Consider the following 20,465-nt stretch of genomic DNA (forward strand, 5'->3'; position numbering starts at 1 on the left):
CGTGGCTGATTTGTTTTTAACTCAACCCCATTCTCCCCATAACCCTTCACCACCCCCTCCACCAACCAAGAACCTCTCAATCTCTGCCTTAAATACACCCAATGACTTGATTCCACAGCCATCTGTGGCAATAGATCCCACAGATTCACCACCCTCTGGCTGAAGAAATTCCTCCTCATCCCTGTTCTAAAGGGACGTCCCTTTATTCTGAGGCTGTGCCCTCTGGTCCCAGACTCTCCACTTATGGAAACATCTTCTCCATGTCTGCTCTATCCAGGCCTTTCAATGTTCGGTAGGTTTCGATGAGATCCCTCCTCATCCTTCTGAACCCCATCGAGTACAGGCCCAGAGACATCAAACGCTCCTCAAATGTCATATCTCCTCGGGATTGGATACGTTTCGAAAAGATCACCCCTTGTTCTTCTGGGATAGAATGAAGAGCTGGGCTGAGAAGTGGCAGATGGAGTTCAACCCTGATAAGTGTGAAGTGATACACTTCGGGAGATTGAATTCAAAGGCAGAATACAAGGTTAATGGCAGGACTCTTAGCAGTGTGGAGGAACAGAGGGATCTTGGGGTCCACGTCCATAGATACCTCAGGTTGCTGCGCAAGTCGATAGGGTTGTTAAGAAGGTGTATGGTGTGCTGGCCTTCATTAGTCGGGGTAATGAGTTCGAGCCACGAGGTGATGTTGCAGCTCTATAGAACTCTGGTCAGACCACACTTGGAGGATTGTGTTCAGTTCTGGTCGCCTTATTGTAGGAAGGATGTGGAAGCTTTAGAGAGGGTGCAGAGGAGATTTACCAGGATGCTGCCTGGATTGGAGAACATGTCTTATGAGGATAGGTTGAGCGAGTGAGGACTTTTCTCTTTGGAGAGAAGAAGGATGAGAGGTGACTTGATAGAGGTGTACAAGAGGCACAGATCGAGAGGACAGTCAGAGACTTTTTCCCAGGGTGACAATGGCTAACACGAGGGGACATAATTTTAAGGTGATTGGAGGAAGGTATAAGGGGGATGTCAGGGGTAAGTTTTTTTACACAGAGAGTGGTGGGTGCGTGGAACGCACTGCCGGCAGAGGTTGTGGAGGCAGGTACATTAGGGACATTTAAGAGAGTCTTACATAGACACATGAATGATAGAGAAATGGAGAGCTATGTGGGAGGGAAGGGTTAGATAGATCTTAGAGCAGGATAAAATGTCGGCACAACATTGTGGGCTGAAGGGCCTGTACTGTGCTGTAATGTTCTGTGTTCTAAACTACAAGGAACAGAGACCTAAACTGTCTAACATGATGGGTTAGCCCTCTCATCCCAGAAATTAGCCCGGGAATATCTTTTGGTCTGTCTCCAAAGTTACTACACAGCTCTCCCCGACATTGGAGGATGGCTCACAGGGGATCAGGCTGACCCTCCTTGTGCTAACGTCTCTCCAGGAGGCTGAAGCTATAGGAACCCCATCACCCACCTGCCTGGAGCCACGATTTCGAGGCGTGAGTTTAAATCCCGGCCCGGCTGCTGGGAAGTAACAACTTCCGATGAGTACCGGGGTCCGAGCTCACGGCTTAACACACAGCTGGGGTCGGGAATTTAATTCCCCCACGGGACGGGTTGCAGGGTTCCGCTCTCTGAGGCCCTGAGTACCGGACAGAAGTACTTTTTCAGGAAGGTGTAGGGCATCTTCCTGAGCTGTGGGAGGGGGAGGAGGGAGGAGTCAGGTGGCTTGTTAGGGGATCCCACCAGTCAGAATGAGGGACACTGGGGCACCTAGATCGTCCTTCTGGGCTTGGGGCGCTCCCTCGGCACTGCCCCTCCCACAGTGTGAAGCTCCCTCCTCACTGCCCCCCCACAATGCAGGGCTCCCTCACCGCCCCTCCCATAGTGTGATGCTCCCTCCTCACTGCCCCTCCCACAGTGAAACTCTCTCACTGCCCCTTCCACAGTGGGGCACTACCTCACTGCCCCTCCTACAGAGCGGCGTTCCCTCTCTGCCACTCCCACAGTGGGGCGCTCCCTCACCGCCCCTCCCACAGTGCAACGTTCCCGCCTCACCATCCCCCCACAGTGCGACGCTCCCGCCTCACCACCCCCCCACAGTGCGGCGCTCCATCCCCGCCCCTCCCACTGTACACTGCTCCCCCCAGGTTTGCCCCTGCAGCACAGTGACCCCCCCCACACAGCACTGCCCTGCCTGTACTTCCAGTATGGGATGTACCCCTGACCTACTGACGCAGGCGGGACCAAACCACACGGGACCGATGCTGTTGTGCTCATCCTCTGACACCCCCTCTCCTCCTCCCCCTGCGCCCCCCACACTCTGTCCACCCTCAATGTCCCTCTCCCTCTCTCACACACAAACACAATTGTTTTTCTGAACTTCATCCCTCGGCCCCGCAGCTGCCTGAGCCGCCCCCCCACCCTGACGCACGCGTGACCTCCAGAACTGGAGCGACTGGCCCCAAGAGATAAGGGCGTTTCACAGGAATTGCTCTTCTGCTGAAGTGTCCCAGGCAGCTGATTCACACCCAGAGTGCGAGAGGCACAGCCAATCCCCAGAGACAGCCAACACAACAGTTCTACCAACTGGCGTCCAGAATCCCTGTCATGTTGGCTTACAGCACAGAGGTAGGCCTTTCAGCCCACAAATTCCTGCTACCCATTGTATTGGTATTGGTTTATTATGGTCATGTACCGAGGTCCAGTGAAAAACTTGTCTTGCAAACCGATCGTACAGGTCAATTCATTACACAGTGCAGTTACACTGAGTTAGTACAGAGTGCATTGAGGTAGTACAGGTAAAAACAATAACAGTACAGAGTAAAGTGTCACAGCTACAGAGAAAGTGCAGTGCAATAAGGTGCAAGGTCACAACAAGGTAGATCGTGAGGTCAGGGTCCATCTCATTGTATAAGGGAACCGTTCAATAGTCTTATCACAGTGGGGTGGAAGCTGTCCTTAAGCCTGGTGGTACGTGCCCTCAGGCTCCTGTATCTTCTACCCGATGGGAGAGGAGAGAAGGCAGAATGTCCCGAGTGGGTGGGGTCTTTGATTATGCCGGCTGCTACACCAAGACAACGAGAGGTAAAGACCAAGGAGGGGAGGCTGGTGACCGTGAGGAGCTGGGCTGTGTCCACAACCCTCTGCGGTTTCTTGCAGTCCAGGACAGAGAAGTTGCCGTACCAAGCTGTGATGCATCAGGATAGGATGCTTTCTGTGGTGCATCGATAAAAGTTGGTGAGGGTCAAAGGGGACAAACCGAATTTCTTCAGCCTCCTGGTGAGCTTTCTTGGCCATAGCGTGTGTCCTCTCTATCCATCTCATGATCTTGTATACTTCTGTCAGGTTCCCCCCCTCAGTCCAAGGAGATGAGACCCAGCCAATCCGGTCTCTCCCTGTAAATGAAAGGCTCCAACCCAGCCAATGAACTGGTGAAGAGACAGCAGCTGCTGACAACGGTATTGGTTTATTATTGTCACTTGTACCGAGGTACAGTGAAAAACTTGTCTTTCAAACCGATCGTAGTCAATTCATTACACAGTGCATCGAGGTAGTACGGGGTAAAATCGATAACAGAATACAGAGTAGAGTAAAGTGTCACAGCTACAAGAGGAAGTGCAGTGCAGGCAGACAACAAGGTGCAAGGTCACAACATATGACAGCAACCCTTCCCTCAATGTCAGCAAAACAAAAGAGCTGGTCATTGTTGGTGACGTTCACTCCCAGGAACTTGAAGCTCTCAACCCTCTCGACCTCAGCACCATTGATGTAGACCGGTGCATGTACACCGCCCCCTTTCCTGAAGTCAATGACCAGCACGGATACTGGCCCTTCGGCCCAACCAGTCCATGCCGACCACGGTGCCCACCCAGCTAGTCCCAATTCCCTGTTTGGCCCATCTCCCTCCATATACTCCTTAAATGATACTGTTGTACCTGCCTCACCCACACCCTCGTTTCAGATACCCACCACCTTCTGCGTGGAAAAAGTTGCCCTTTTAAATCTTTCCCCTCTCACCCCAAACCTGTACCCCCCCTCCAGTTCTGGACTACCCTACCCCGGGGAAAAGACTTTTACCATCCACTTTATCTATGCCTCTCACAAGTTTAAACATTTCTATAAAGTTGCCCCTCACTCCCCTACGTTCCAAGGAATAAAGACCTAACGTGTCCGAGCATAGGTGAGAGCGGAGAGATTTAATAGAAACTAGAGGGGCATCTTTATTTTTTGTTTTACACAGAGAATGGTACGATGAAAAACACGATGATGCTGGAGGAACTCAGCAGGTCAGGCAGCATCCGTGGATAAAAGCAGGTGGTCAACGTTTCAGGTCAGGACCCTTCTTCAGGACTGAAGATAGAAAAAGGGGAAACCAATATATAGGAGGGAAAAGCAGAGCAGTGAGAGGTGGACAGAAGAGGGGAGGCGGGGTGGGCACAGGGTGGTGATAGGTAGATGCAGGTAAGAGATGGTGATGGGCAGGTGCGGGGGAGGAGGGGAGAGCAGATCCACCGGGGGATGGGTCAAAGGGAAGGAGAGAGAGGAAAAAAAAACATTTTAGAAAAAGAGAGGCTAAGAAAGGGAAGAAGAGAAGAAGCGCGGTGGGGGTTGGTTGTGGGGAAGGAGGGTGGGGACTACCTGAAGCGGGAGAATTCAACATTCATGCCGTCAGGCTGCAAGGTTCCAAGACGGAAAACGAGGTGCTGTTCCTCCAGTTTGCGCTTGTCCCGGCAGTGGAGGAGGCCGAGGACTGGCACATCTGTGATGGTGTGGGGGTGGGGGGGGGAGCGGAAGTGACCGGCAACGAGGAGATGCAGGTCGGGATATTTCTCCACGGAGGCTGCCCGGCCTGCTGAGTTCCTCCAGCATCGTCGTGTTTCTCATCCGGATTCCAGCATCTGCAATCTTTTGTTTCGCTTTGCAGAGGGAGGTGTTGAGTCCCAGGTCTCGGAGTCTGGGGATGAGTCTGCTTGGAATTATGGCACTGAATGTGGTGCTGGCATCCCTTATAGGATGAGATGGACTCTTGACCTCACGATCTACCTTGTTGTGACCTTGCACCTTATTGCACTGCACTTTCTCTGTAGCTGTGACACTTTACTCTGTACTGTTATTGTTTTTACCTGTACTACATCAATGCACTCTGTACTAACTCAATGTAACTGCACTGTGTAATGAATTGACCTGTACGACTGGAATGCAAGACAAGTTTTTCACTGGACTTCGGTACAAGTGACGATAATAAACCAACACCAATACTGTGGTCAATAAATAGTAAAATGGACTCTTGACCTCACAATCTACCTTGTCATGACCCTTGCACCTTATTGTCTGCCTGCGCTGCACTCTCTCTGTAACTGTGACACTTTATTCTGCATTCTGGTATTGTTTTCCCTTGTACCACGACGATGCACTGATGTAATACATTGTACGGACGGCCTGCAAAACAAAGGTTTTCCACCATAGCTTGGTACATGTGACAATAATAAATCAATTTACCTCTTCTGGCTGTTGTATTACAGATCGGATGTGAGAGTGTTAGAGAGAGTCCAGAGGAGGCTCCGGGGAATGTTCTGGGGATGAAGAGCTGCAGTTACAAGGTTAGATCAGAGAAACCGAGGCAATATGCCTTGAAGAAGCAGAGTGGCACAGCGGGTACAGCCACTGCCTCACAGCGCCAGGGACTCGGGTTCGATCCCGACCTCGGCGCTGTCTGTCGGCGTGTGGAGTTTGCATGTTCTCCCACATCCCAAAATCTTGCAGGTCGGTGGGTTAATTGGCCCTAGTGTGTGGGGGAGGGGTAGAACTTTGGGAGAGGAGGCGGTGGGGGGGGGGGGGGAAGAGAGACAATAAAAAATAGGATTAATGTAAATGGGTGGTTGATGGTCAGCACAGACCCAGTGGGCCGCAGGGCCTGTTGCTGTGGTTTCTCTACGAGGGAGAGCATCTTGGGAATAGCGATCACAACCCGGTGTGGATAAGGATGAAGCTGGACCTCAGGGGAAAGTGCTAAATTGGGGAAATTACCTCGCAGGCACCAGGGAGAGTAGATCAGGAGTGGCTGTAATTTGGGAGGTCCACATCCGTCAAGTGGGAGCTATTCGAAGGGCGGCTGGTCAGAATTCAGGACCAACGCGTTCCGGTGAGGAAGAGAGACGAGGATGGCAAGGTCCGGGAACCTTGGATGACGAGAGGCGTCACAAATGTAGTCAAGAAGAGGAAGGAAGCTCTTGCAAGGCTTGGGAAGCTGAAGTCAGGGCAGGGCCTTTGAGGAAAATAAAGGAAGCGGGGAAATGGGGAATCCGCAGGGCTCAAAGGGGCCTTGGTGAGTCGGATTAAAGAGAACCCCAAGGCTTGTTCTACACGCACTAAAAACAAGAGGGTAATGAGGGAGGGTAGGACCACTCGAGAGTAAAGGAGGCGTCAGGGCAAGTGGTCGAGGTACCAAACGAGTACTTTGCATCGGTGTTCACCGAGGAGAAGGCCAGGGAGGACAGCGAGATCCGCGAGGCAGGGGTGATGCTGATATTCGAGGGCGTGTGGGTATCAGGTGGGAGGTGGCATTGGGCGTCCTGAAGGACATTACGACGGATGAGTCCTCAGGGCCCGATGGATTATTGAGGGAGGCAAGAGAGGAGATTGCTGGGGGCCGGGCGGAGATCTTTGTGTCCCCTTTAGCCACAGGTGAGGTCCCAGAGGACAGGAGAACAGACATAGAACACTACAGCACAGTACAAGCCCTTCGGCCCACAATGCTGTGCCCATATCTTATCCTGCTCTAAGATATATCTAACCCTTCCCTCCCACATAGCCCTCCATTTCTCTATCATTCATGTGTCCATCTAAGAGTCTCTTAAATGTCCCTAATATATCTGCCCCCACAACCTCTGCCGGCAGTGTGTTCCACGCACCCACCACTCTCTGTGTAAAAAACTTACTCCTGACATCCCCCTTATACCTTCCTCCAGTCACCTTAAAATTATGTCCCCTTGTGTTAGCCATTGTCGCCCTGGGAAAAAGTCTCTGACTGTCCACTCAATCTATGCCTCTTATCATCTTGTACACCTCTATCAACTCACCTCTCATCCTCCTCCTCTCCAAAGAGAAAAGCCCTCATAAGACATGCTCTCCAATCCAGGCAGCATCCTAGTAAATCTCCTCTGCACCCTCTCTAAAGCTTCCACATCCTTCCTATAATGAGGCGACCAGAACTGAACACAATACTCCAAGAGTGGTCTGACCAGAGTTCTATGGAGCTGCATTCTGTAGAACATTGTTCCTTTGTTGAAGAAAGGGCAGCAGAGACAAACTCAGAAACTACAGGCCGGTGAGCCTCACGTCAGTGGTGGGGAAATCACTGGAGAAGATCCTTAGGAATAGGATCTACTCAGATCTGGAAAAGCATTGACCTGTCGGGGATAGTCGGCATGGCTCTGTGCAGGGGAGGTCACGTCTTGCAGACTCTATCGAGTGCTTTGAGGAGGTGACGAGGGTGATTAATGAGGGCAGGGCAGTGGGTGTTTTCCACATGGACTTAAGCAAAGCTTGTGACAAGGTCCCTCCTGGTCGGCTGATCCAGATTAAGGCACATGGGATCCATGGAGACTCGGGGTAGATTGGATTGAGAACTGGCTCGGCCATGGAGGCAGAGAGGGTGGTGGCGGAGGGGAGTTATCCGGACTGGAGGTCCGTGACCAGCGGTGTTCCGCAGGGATCGGCGCTGGGACCTCTGCTGTTTGTGATGTACAAATGATCTGGATGAAAATGTCAGTGGGCTGATTAGTAAGTTTGCAGACGACACACGAATTGGCAGGGTTGTGGACAGTGAGGGAGGTTGTCAGAGGGTTCAGCGGGATATCGATCAGCTGGAAATGTGGGCAGAGAAGTGGCAGATGGAGTTTAATCCAGACAAGTGTGAGGTGTTGCGCTTCGGGAGGTCAGATGTATGGGGAAAGTGTACAGTGAATGACAGGACCCTGAGGAGCATCGACGTACAGAGAGATCTCGGGGTGCGAGTCCACAGCTCCCTGAAAGTGGCAACAGAGTAGACAGGGCGGTGAAGAGGGCGTATGGCATGCTTGCCTTCATCGGTCGGAGCGTTGAGTGCAAGAGTCAGGAAGTCACGTTGCAGCTGTATAAAACTCTGGTCAGGCCACACTTGAAGTATTGTGTACAGTTCTGGTCACCCCGTTACAGGAAGGACGTGGAGGCTCTGGAGAGGGTGCAGAAGAGGTTCACCAGGATGCTGCCTGGATTAGAGAGTGTGAGCTATAAGGAGAGGTTGGACAAACTTGGGTTGTTTGCTCTGGAGTGGCGGAGGCTGAGGGGAGACCTGATAGAGGTTTATAAAACTATGACAGGCATGGATAGGGTAGATAGAGTCTGTTCCCCAGGGTGGAAATGTCAAATATTAGAGGGTACAGCTTTAAGGTGAGGGGGGGGGGGAAGTTTAAAGGACATTTACGAGGCAAGTTTTTCTTTTACACAGAGCGTGGTGGGTGCCTGGAACAGGCTGCCAGGGGAGATGGTGCGAGGAGAAACAATGGCAATGTTTAGGAGGTGTTTAGACAGGCAAGGGATGGAGGGATAGGGATTGGGATCATGTGCAGGTGGAGGGAATCGGTTTCACTTGGCACCCTGGTCAACACAGACCTGACAACCAATGTAGACAAGCAAGTGTGTTACATGACGCTTACTGAAGGCCAAGCTCAATGGAAGGATATTAATTTGGAAAGTAAAATGCTTGTCGCTTTTAAAATATAAAACACAGACTTCTGAAACCTTGCTGTAACTATTAGGGGAGTACAGCTGGTGTCATGTTTAAAATTAACTCTACTGAGAAAAAGAATATAGAACCGGCTAAGACTTTTTTTTTACAAATTTGACTCAAAATAGTCTCCTTATCTCTCAGGAAAAGGTTCCAGTGCTGTCTTCAGTCTAGAAGGGTGTTAGAAAGAGCTTTAAGTTGCATTGTTGCAAACGGACCTGGTGTACAAATGGTTAAAAGTGGCAAGGCAGTTCATGAATTACAAATAAGGGACCAAAATTGTTGGCAAATTGAACTGCAAAGAAGTTGCATTAATCTTGGAGGGACTGCTGTGTTGGACCACGCAGGGTTTCAGTGCTGCTCCAGAGACTTTACTTCAAAGCTCCGGGCTGGCGCAGTGGGTAGAGCCGCTGCCTCACAGCACCGGGGACCCGGGTTCGATCCTGACCTCCGCCTCTGATTGTGTGGAGTTTGCACACTCTCCCTGTGACTGTGTGGGTTCCCTCCCACGTCCCAATGAACCCGCGGGGAGATGGGTTAATCGCCCCGCCCCCTGTGTGTGGGTGAGGGGTAAGAGTCGGGGAGGAAGATTGACAGGAACGTGGGGAGATTGAGTTTAGGAGATTCTGCAGACACTGGAAGTCTGGAGCAACAGACACAAAATGCTGGAGGAACTCAGCAGATCAGGCAGTCGACGTTTCGGGCTGCAATCCTTCATTGAGTACAGGCGTTGGGGCATTATGTTGCAGTTGTATAAGTCGTTAGAGTACTGTGCACAGTTTTAGTCTCCCTGTTATAGCAAAGACGTGGTTAAACCAGAAAGAGTGCACAGAAGGTGTTGCCAGGACTCGAGGGCTTGAGTTATAGGGAGAAGTTGGACAGGCTGGGTCTTTATTCCTTGGAGCATAGGAGAATGAGGAGCAAAGTGTTTAAAATTATAAGAGGCAAAGATAAGGTGGACAGTAACAGTCTGTTCCCCAAATCTAGGGGGGCATAAGTTTAGGGCGAGAGGGGGAAGATTGGATCGCAAGAAACCGCAGAGAGTTGTGGACACAGCCCAGCGCGTCATGGACACCAGTCTCCCCTCCTTGGACTCTGTCTTTACCTCTCGCTGCCTTGGCGAAGCAGCAGCATAATCAAAGACCTCGCCCACCCGGGTCATTCTCTCTTCTCCCCTCTTCCATCGGGTAGAAGATACAGGAGCCTGAGGGCACGGACCACCAGGCTTAAGGACAGCTTCTACCCCACTGTGATAAGACTATTGAACGGTTCCCTTATACGATAAGATGGACTCTGACCTCACAATCTACCTTGTTGTGACCTTGCACCTTATTGCACTGCACTTTCTCTGTAGCTGTGACACGTTACTCTGTACTGTTATTGTTTTTATCTGTACTACCTCAATGCACTCTGTACTAACTCAATGTAACTGCACTGTGTAATGAATTGACCTGTACGATCGGAATGCAAGACAAGTTTTTCACTGGACCTCAGTACGAGTGACAATAATAAACTAATACCAATATAAAAGGGACCAACTTTTCCACACAGAGGGTGGTGAGTAAATGGAACGAGCTGCCAGAGGAAGTGGGTGAGGCAGGTACAACAGTATCATTTAAGAAGCACTTGGATAGGTACATGGAGGGGCGGGGAGAGGGATATGGGCTGAACGCAGGAAATTGGGACTAGCTGGGTGGTCGGCATGGACTGGTTGGGCCGAAGGGTCTGCATACGTGCTGCATTGCTCCATGAATGGTAGGATTAGTGCCTCCTGCGTGGTTTAATGGTGAAAAGAATTCGGCGAGGGGTGGGGGTGGGCGAAGTCGTACGTGAAAGAGAATAGGTTGCAAGGGGGTGGGGCAGATACAAGGGTGGGGACAGCTCCGATGGGCTTGTGTTGCTGGGGGCCAGGCCTGGGTCAAGTGCAGATACCAGAGACCACAGAGGCTGAAGGCTGCAGCAACACACAACCTGCTGGAGGAACTCAGCACCTGTGGGAGGGAAAGGAAATGGTCAGTCGGTGTTCCCGGTCGAGACTGTCCACCTAAGAAATTGGCCGCCTCCCCTCCCCTCTTTCAGTCCAGGTATCGACGTAAAACGTCGACTGTCCATCACCCTCCACAGATGCTGCCCGACCTGCTGAGTTCCTCCAGTGGTCTGGTTCTTTTGAGCTCCACAGGTCAAGATACCACCTTTTGCATTATAAGTAAATAAGATAGGATTTGAATTAGCAATCCTGAAATGCTAACTCGTTTCTCTCTCTCTCCACAGACGCTGCCTGACCTGCTGAGTATCTCCAGCGTCTTCTGTTCTTATTGCAGATTTCCAGCGTCTGCGTTTTACTGTAAAGGGGTGTTTGATGGTCGGCACAGATCTGGTGGGCCGAAGGGCCTGTTTCCGGGTGGTGTGAGACTTTGATGGGTTGGTCCCTCTTTCCCCTGTCCCTCTGAGTGGTACGCCAACTGCTCTGCCCGGGAGCGCAAGACACTGCGGAGAGTTGTGGACGTAGCCCAGCACATCATGGAAACCAGCCTCCCCTCTGTGGACTCTACACTTCCCGCAGCCTCGGTAAAGCAGCCGACGTAATTAAGGACCCCTCCCACCCCGGACATTCTCTCTTCTCCCCCCTCCCATCGGGCAGAAAATACAAAAGCCTGAAAGCACATAGCACCAGGCTCAAGGACAGCTTCTATCCTGCTGTTATAAGACTATTGAACGATGAGATGGACTCTTGACCTCACACTCTACCTCGTCGTGGCCCTTGCACCTTATTGTCTGCCTGCACTGCACTTTCTCTGTAACTGGGACACTTTATTCTGCATTCTGTTATTGTTTTCCCTTGTACTACCTCAATGCACTGTGTAATGAATTGATCTGTATGAACTGTATGCAAGACAAGTTTTTTCACTGTACCTCGGTACATGTGACAATAATAAACCAATTCCAATTGAGTGGCTCAGTCTCCACCCTCCTCTCCCATGGCTACCATGCATGTGCCGTCTGCAGGATGCACTGCAGCTGCTCCCCAAGGCCCGACATGACCGCTGCTTCCTCGGAGGGCAAAGGGAAGAGGTCACGAGGGAAGGTGAAGAGGAATTAAGAGGAATAGATAGAGTGGGCAGCCAGCGCCTCTTTCCCAGGGCACCAATGCTCAATACAAGAGGGCACGGCTTTAAAGTAATGGGTGGGAAGTTCAAGGGAGATATTAGAGGAAGCTTTTTTACCCAGAGAGTGGTTGGGGCGTGGAATGCGCTGCCTGGGGCGGTGGTGGAGGCAGGTACATTGGTCAAATTCAGGAGATTGCTAGATAGGCATATGGAGGAATTTAAAAGAGAGGGATATGTGGTAGGAAGGGGTTAGATAATCTTAGGCGAGGTTTAAAGGTCGGCACAACATTGTGGGCCGAAGAGCCTGTATTGTGCTGTACTGTTCTATGATTCTATGAAGGTCCCTCAGAGGCGCACGCCTTCACTGGAACTTGTGGCACCTCACTGAACACTTCTACAGATGTACTGTTGGAAGGGTCTTGACTGGTTGCATCACGGTCTGGTACAGCAATTCGAATGCTCAGGAACTTAAGAAGCTGCAGAGAGTCATGGACTCAGCCCAATACAGCACGGGCACATCCCTCCCCACCATCAGTGGTATCTACAGGAGGTGCTGCCTCAAGAAGGCAACATCCATCATCAAAGATCCCCACCGTCCGGGCCGTGCCATCTTCTAGCAGCTACCATCGGGCAGGAGGTACAGAAGCCTGAAGTCCCACACCACCAGGTTCAGGAACAGCGACTTCCCTTCAACCATTCGGTTCTTGAACTGACCAGCACAGCCCTAATCACTGCCTCAGTACAGCAACACTGGGACCACTTTGCACTACAATGGACTTTGATTTGCTGTTCTTTTTTGTACAAGTTTATATAATTCATGATTTTCTTGTTCATGTTGTGATTCTGATACTATGTGCCTGTGATGCTGCCGCAAGTAAGCTTTTCAATGCACCTGTACATACATAAGAACATAAGAACTAGGAGCAGGAGGAGGCCATCTGGCCCGTCGAGCCTGTTCCACCATTCAATAAGATCACGGCTGATCTGGCCGTGGACTCAGCTCCACCTTCCTGCCTCTTCCCCAGGACCCTTAATTCCCCGACTATGCAAAAATCCATCTGTGTCTTAAATATATTGAATGAGGGAGCCTCCACTGCTTCCCTGGGCAGAGAATTCCACAGATTCACAACTCTCTGGGAAAAGCAGTTCCTCCTCATCTCCGTCCTACATCTACTCCCCCGAATCTTGAGGCCGTGTCCCCTTGTCCCCTCTTTCCTTGCCTTAGTGCCCAGTGTCTTGTCATACAGTCCAGGGCCTTGTCTTAGCGTTCAGAGCTTCGCCATACAGTACAGAACCTTGCTTTAGAGTCCAGGGCCTTGTCCCAGTATCTTACAGTCTTAGGGTCCAGAATGTGAAAGACTTTCATTGGGTCATCCCTCGCCCTCTCCCATGCTGAAATGCTGACTGGATCTTGCTTCACGCAGCCGTGGACTGCTTCCCGAGTGCGATGGAATGTGATGGCACCATCACCGACTAACCCCCCACCCACCCCAGCCCCCGACACCTCAGAGGAGGGAAGGTCACTGGTGAATCAGCCCCTGGCAGAACACTGCAGTGGTCTACGTTGTGGCGGGACAGCTCACAGCAGGGTGGGGGTGGTGGAGAGGTAATCAAACGAGTCTCGAGAAGGAGCCTGGTCTAGTGAACCTCTGCTGCCACCTACGGGCTCACGTCAGGAGCAGCCGGTGGGAAGCAGACAGCAGAGGCAATGCTCATGGGTCACTAAACATCCAGCAACAGAGGGGGTCTCCGTGCTTCAAGGGGGGCAGGCCCCACCAGGGTGGATTGTCCTGGGGTTGGTAACGAATCCAGAGGCTGCAGGGGCACTGACGGACGATGCGGTAACACGCCACCCACTGCTACCCTGGTGGTGTATCACATAGGACACCAGTCGCTGGGTGTGTACAACAGCACTGTGGGGAAAGGGGGTGGGGGTGGGGGGGAGGAGTGTGTGCAAGGAAAAGCAGAACATGGGTCCTTTAAGGTGGACAACGGTCTCTGCGTGTGGTGTGGAGAACACACCTGCTCTACCAGAGCTGTAGCTCGTGCGTGTCACGTGGAACGGCAGCTGTGTGTGTGTGTGTGTGTGTGTGTGTGTGCGTGTGCACCTTACACAGAACGGTGTGTGTGTGTTTCTTAAACAGAACGGCAGCTGTGTGTGTGTGTGTGTATGTGTGAGTGTGTGTGTGCGCGTGTGCGCACACGCACGCGCCTTACACAGGAGCATCTTAGCCTTCTTCACTTCATATTAAGTCACCCTATCCATCTGCTTCGGAACATCTGACGGGGAGCACATGTTATAGGGAGTGCTACAATAAACAGCAGCCCTGTGAATGTTGGCAATTGAGGGCCAAAGAAATTCGGCATGTCCCCATCGACCCTCACCAACTTTTATCGACGCACCACAGAAAGCATCCTACCCGGATGCATCACGGCTTGGTACGGCAACTGCTCTGCCCAGGGCAGCAAGAAACTGCAGAGAGTTGTGGACCTAGTTCAGGACATCACGGAAACCAGCCTCCCCTCCATGGACTCTGTCCACTTCTCGTTGCCTCGAGAAAGCAGCCAGCGTAATCAAAGACCCCACCCACCCCGGACATTCTCTCTTCTCCCCCTCCCATCGGGCAGAAGGTACAAAAGCCTGAAAGCGCGTACCACCAGGCTCAAGCGTTCCACTGTTATAAGACTATTGAACGGTCCCCTAGTACAATAAGATGGACTCTTGACTTCGCAATCTATCTCGTTATGACCTTGCACCTTATTGTCTGCCTGCACTGCACTTTCTCTGTAACTGTAACACTTTATTATGCATTCTGTTACTGTTTTCCCTTGTACTACCTCGATGCACTGATGTGATGAATTGATCTGTATGGACGGCATGTAAGACAAGTTTTTCTCTGTACCCCTGTACATCCGACAAACAATGAACCAATTTACCAATTTAAATCACAGGGACTAGTGGTCATGTAAGATGCGATGATGAACATCAACTCAATGCAGATTATAGGGAATATCAGACGCACTGTAAGCTGTAGAAAACAGATCCTCCTCGGTTACAAGTGCCAGACGTAGGTACAGCTAAGAACAAGCATTTGGGAGACTGGTGGGATGCACAGTAACCACGCAGTGTTCAGTAATAAACAGCAGCCCCGTGCATATTACAGGGCACAGTAACCACGCAGTGTTCAGTAATAAACAGCAGCCCTGTGCATATTACAGGGCACAGTAACCACGCAGTGTTCAGTAATAAACAGCAGCCCCGTGCACGTTACAGGGCACAGTAACCACACGGTGTTCAGTAATAAACAGCAGCCCCGTGCACGTTACAGGGAATAAGAACCCACCCTCCCCACCAGAATACATGATGGGGAATCACAACCTGAGCACATATCAGAGAAAGAGCAAAGGGGACAGACTCCACACAGGACTGAGGTTACCAGGCGGAGAGAGAGGGAAAGAATCAAGGTAGTTAGGACAGGGCAGGCACGGTAGTGTAGCGGTTAGCGTGACGCTATTACAGCGCCAGCGACCCGGGTTGAAATCCAGCCGCTGCCCATAAGGAGTTTGTACGTTCTCCCCGTGTCTGCGTGGGTTTCCTCCGGGTGCTCTGGTTTCCTCCCACATTCCAAAGACGTACAGGTTAGGAAGTTGTGGGCGTGCTATGTTGACGTTGGAAGCGTGGCAACACTTGCGGGCTGCCCCCTGAACATTCTCTGCAAAGGATGTATTTCACTGTGTCTTTCGATGTACACATGCGTAATAAAGATACCTTATCTTATAAATGACACATGGATGGGCCTTTATTGCCGGATGCTTAATGCTTAGAAATCAGTTCTGTATTGTTACAGGGCGTTAATGAAGTCATACCTGGAGCACTCTGCATGGTTTCGGTCGCCTTATTTATAAAAGGGTGCATCCGTATTGGAAGCAGCACTGACGAGTTTCACGGAGCTAACTCCTGGGGTGAGAGGGTTGTCCGATCATAGACAGCCGAACAAATTAAATCTACGTTCTGCAGAAGAATGATTGGTGATGTAGATGATCCCCAGGGGACATGGCAGGGTAGACGTTGAGCTGTTTCCACTGGCGGGAGAGGACATAGTTGCAAGGGAAAGGGGCTGGTCGATTAAGAGTGAGGTGCATGGTGAACCTCTGGAATTCTCTGATTGTGGAGGCGGATCACAGGGTGGGGGAGTTAAACAGGAGGTATTTAAATTTTTCTTTTGAAAGATTGGAGGAACTAGGGGCTGTGGGGAAGAGTCATCTCGAACGGCGGGGGAGAGCCACGAGTAGCCTACTCCCACTCCTATCTCCTTAAGGAGGGAATGCTGAAGAGGATGGGGAACAGCAAAGACTGCGTTTTCTAACGGGGGGGGGGGGGGGGGGGGGGGGGGGGGGGGGGGGGCGGGGGAGACCATCCCTTAGATACAACACTCAATGATTCAGGAACAGCTTTGGAGAGGGTGCAGAGGAGGTTTACCAGGATGCTGCCTGGATTAGAGGTCATGTGATATCAGGAGAGGCTGAACAAACATGGGCTCTTTTCTCCGGAGCGGTGGAGGCTGAGAGGGGATCTGTATAAGATTATGAGGGGCATAGATAGGGTGGACAAGCAATATCTTTTTCCCATTATTGGGCAATCCAATACCAGAGGGCGTGCGTAGAAGGTGAGAGGGGGTAGGGTCAGAACAGACGTGAGGGGTAAGTTTTTTTTTACTCAGAGAGTAGTGGATGCTTGGAATGCGTTGCCCAATAGGGTGGTGGAGGCAAATTCATTGGGGGCTTTTAAGAGGGGCTTTGGATGGGCACATGAATGAGAGGAAAATGGAGGGATTAGCTATGTCAGCACAACATTGTGGGCCGAAGGGCCTGCTCTGTGCTATACTGCCTATATATATATATTGCACACCAGGCATGGATAAGAAGTCTCTCTTCAGCGTCAACGGTTCTGAGCCACTCCGGAGGGGTTCCTGGGTCCGAGGAGCGGGGTGCAGGGTTCAGTCCTCACACACCCCCCACCCCCGCGCACCCCCTCTCACCACACCCTGGCGTGCGGGGCGACGAGCTTGGGGTCGACGGCGGACTCGCCGACGGGCCGGTCGATGCGGAACTCATGACGCTGCTGGGTCTTGCGTCCCCCCCGCTGGGGCTTCGGCAGCTCGGAGTGGTGGGCTGGCAGGGGCTCCGTGAAGAAGTACGGGTGCAGGAGAGCCTGGGGGGAGGGGAGGAGAGGGGAGGGGGGAAGGGGGGGAGAAGAGCACACGGGTGAAGCCTGCGGACCGCCGAGCCTCATGACGCGCGGGGTTAGAGCAGCGTGATGGCGGGGAGGCTTCCCCCCACTCCCACCTCACTGAGGGGGCTGGAGCACTGGATGCGGTGTTGTCTCTGCGTGAAGGGAGGGGCCTCCAAGTGGAGAGAGGGACCCCCGCACGGAGGGTGGGTGTCCCCGCGGAGGGAGGGGCTTCCTTACTCAGGAGGCTCGGCAGAGGCGGATTTCAGGGAGGGGGGGGGGTTGTCCCGCCGAACGCAAGGGCACAATGGGAAGCAGGAGGAGGCCACGGCTCCTCAAGCCTGCCACCCCCCCGCCCCCCCTGCCATTTGACCCGATTATTGATCCATCCCCTGAGCATACAATCCCCCAACGCTCCTCATTAACAGGCCCTAATGATCCGGCCTCCGCCACCCCTCGGGAGAGGGCAGAGAATTCTGGGGGTTCTGTGAGAGGAGGTGGTCTTTAAACCTCTCCTATCCGTGTGCCTTTTAAACATTGTTGATGTACCTGCCTCACCCACTTCCTCTGGCAGCTCGTTCCATATACGGACCACCCTCTGGGTGAAAATGTTAACCCTCAGGTTCTTATTAAATCTCCCCCTTCTCACCCTAAACCTGTGCCCTCTAGTTCTTGATTCCGCAACCCTGGGGAATAAATTGTGTGCATTCACCCCATTGATGCCCCTCATGGTTATATGCACCTCTATAAGGTCACCCCTCATTCTCCTACGCTTCAGTGGAAGAAGTCCCAACCTGCTCAACCTTTCTCTCCGTAACTCAGTCCCTCGAGTCCCGGCAACATCCTCATAAATCTCCTCTGCACTCTTTCTGGCTTCATGATAGAGGTGTATAAGGCACTGATCGTGTGGACAGTCAGAGGCTTTTCCCCAGGGCTGAAATGGTGGCCACAAGAGGACACAGGTTTAAGGTGCTGGGGAGTAGGTACAGAGGAGATGTCAGGGGTAAGTTTTTTTTTTTTACACAGAGTGGTGGGTGCGTGGAACGCACTGCTGGCAGAGGTTGTGGGGGCAGATACATGAGGGACATTTAAGAGACTCTTTGATAAGACACATGAATGATAGAGAAGTGGGGGGCTGTGTGGGAGGGAAGGGTTAGATAGATCTTAGAGCAGGATAAAATGTCGGCACAACATTGTGGGCCGAAGTGCCTGTACTGTGCTGTAGTGTTCTATGTAAGAGGGCATAGGCCTAAGGTGAACGGCAGGAGGCAGAGAGGAAATCAGAGGGGTGTTATATTTTTTTTTACATACAGTGTGGCTGATAACTGCAACAAGCTGCCAGAGGAGGTTGTGGAATCAGATACAATCACACATTTAAAAGGCCTTTATTCATACACACGGAAACAGACCCGTCGGCCCAACTGGTCCATGCTGACCAAGATGTCCCATCCAAGTGGGTCCCGTTTGCCCACATTTGGCCCATAACCTTCTAACCCTTTCTTTATCTGTGTACTGCTCCAACTCTCTCTTAAAAGTTCTTACTCCACCTGCCTCAACCACTTCCACTGGCAGCTCATGCCACACACACACACCACCCTCTGAGTAATAAAAGTTACCCACTAGCTTCCTATTAAATCTCTCCCCTCTCACCTTAAACCTGTGCCCGCTAGTTCTCGATTCCCCAACCCTGGGGAAAAGACTGTGTGCATTCACCCTATCGATGCCCCTCATGATTTTATACACCTCTATAAGACCACCCCTCAGTCTCCTACGCTCCAAGGAAAAAAAACCTCCTGGCCTGACCAATGTCCTTGGTCACCCTGTTATAGGAAGGACGTGATTAAACTGGGAAGAGCACAGAAAAGATTTACGAGGATGCTGCCAGGACTCGAGGGACTGAGTTATAGGGAGAGATTGGACAGGCTGGGACTTTACTCCTTGGAGTGTAGGAGACTGAGGGGTGATCCCGTAGAGGTATATAACACCATGAGGGGCATAGATAGTGTGAGCCGTCTTTTTTTCCCAGGGTTGGGGAATCGTAAACTAGAGGACATGGTTTTAAGGTTAGAGGTGAAAGGTTTAATAGGAACCTGAGGGGCAACTTTTTTTTTTAAAAACACAGTGGGTGTTCGATATACGGAACCAGCTGCCAGAGGGAGTGGTTGTGGCAGGTACATTAGGTACATTTAAGAAGTACGTGGGCAGGTACATGGATGACAAGCGTTTAGAGGGATATGGGCCAAGTGCTGGGAAATGGGATTGGCTTGAATGTACATCTTTGACACGTATGGGCCAAAAGGCCTTTTTTGTGCTGTATGACTCTTTAAACAGAAGTGTCTATCTAAACAGTTTGAGTTTGAGGAGATTCAGTACATCACCAAAGATGCATACAAATTTCTACAGATGTACAGTGGAGAGCATTCTGACTGGTTGCATCACCGCCTGGTATGGAGGCTCCAATGTGCAGGATCGCAAGAGGCTGCAGAGGGTTGTAGACTCATCCAGCTCCATCAGAGGCACAACCCTCCCCGCCGTCGAGGACATCTTCAAGAGGCGGCGCCTCAAGAAGGCGGCATCCATCATTAATGACCCTCACCACCAAGGACATGCCCTCTTCATGTTACTACCATCGGGGAGGAGGTACAGGAACCTGAAGACCCACACTCAATGGCTTCTTCCCCTCCGCTATCAGATTTCTGAACGGTCCATGAACACTACCTCGTTATTCATAAATGAGAGGGTTAACATATGAGGAACGTTTGACGGCTCTTGGGCTGTACTCCTTGGAGTTCAGAAGAATGAGGGGGGACCTCATAGAAACATTTCGAAGGTTAAAAGGCCAGGACAGAGTTGATGTGGCATTGTTTCCCATGGTAGGGGAGCCTAGTACAAGAGGGCACGACTTCAGGATTGAAGGGCACCCATTCAGAACAGAAATGCAGAGAAATTTCTTTAGCCAGAGAGTGGCGAATCTGTGGAATTTGTTGCCACGGGCGGCTGTGGAGGCAAAGTCATTGGGTGTGTTTAAGGCAGAGATCGATAGGTATCTGAGTAGCCAGGGCATCAAGGGTTATGGTGAGAAGGCGGGGGAGTGGGGCTAAATGGGAGAATGGATCAGCTCCTGATAGAATGGCAGAGCAGACTCGATGGGCCGAATGGCCGACTTCTGCTCCTTTGTCTTATGGTCTTATTCCTTTTTGCACTATTTTGGTCATTTATAGTAATTTGATGTCTTTGGACTGTACTGCTGCCGCAAAAGAACACATTTCATATCATGTTGGTCACGGCTTGGTACAGCAACTGCTCTGCCCGGGACTGCAAGAAACTGCAGAGAGTTGTGGACACAGCCCAGCGCATCACGAACA

At 51.5% G+C, this 20,465-nt stretch overlaps 1 protein-coding gene across 2 annotated transcripts in view; it reads right to left on the reverse strand.

The window, feature by feature from the left end:
* cdk20 (cyclin-dependent kinase 20) overlaps window positions 1-20,465 on the reverse strand; it is a 64,012-nt gene that overhangs the window by 32,526 nt on the left and 11,021 nt on the right. For both annotated transcript variants that reach the window (XM_052009101.1, XM_052009102.1), the window contains one exon: window positions 16,910-17,082. In XM_052009101.1, the coding sequence (XP_051865061.1) occupies window positions 16,910-17,082 (173 nt within the window). The remainder of the gene's footprint in view (window positions 1-16,909; window positions 17,083-20,465) is intronic.

Source organism: Pristis pectinata, chromosome 43 (assembly GCF_009764475.1).
Source record: "Pristis pectinata isolate sPriPec2 chromosome 43, sPriPec2.1.pri, whole genome shotgun sequence".
NCBI lineage: Eukaryota > Metazoa > Chordata > Chondrichthyes > Rhinopristiformes > Pristidae > Pristis > Pristis pectinata.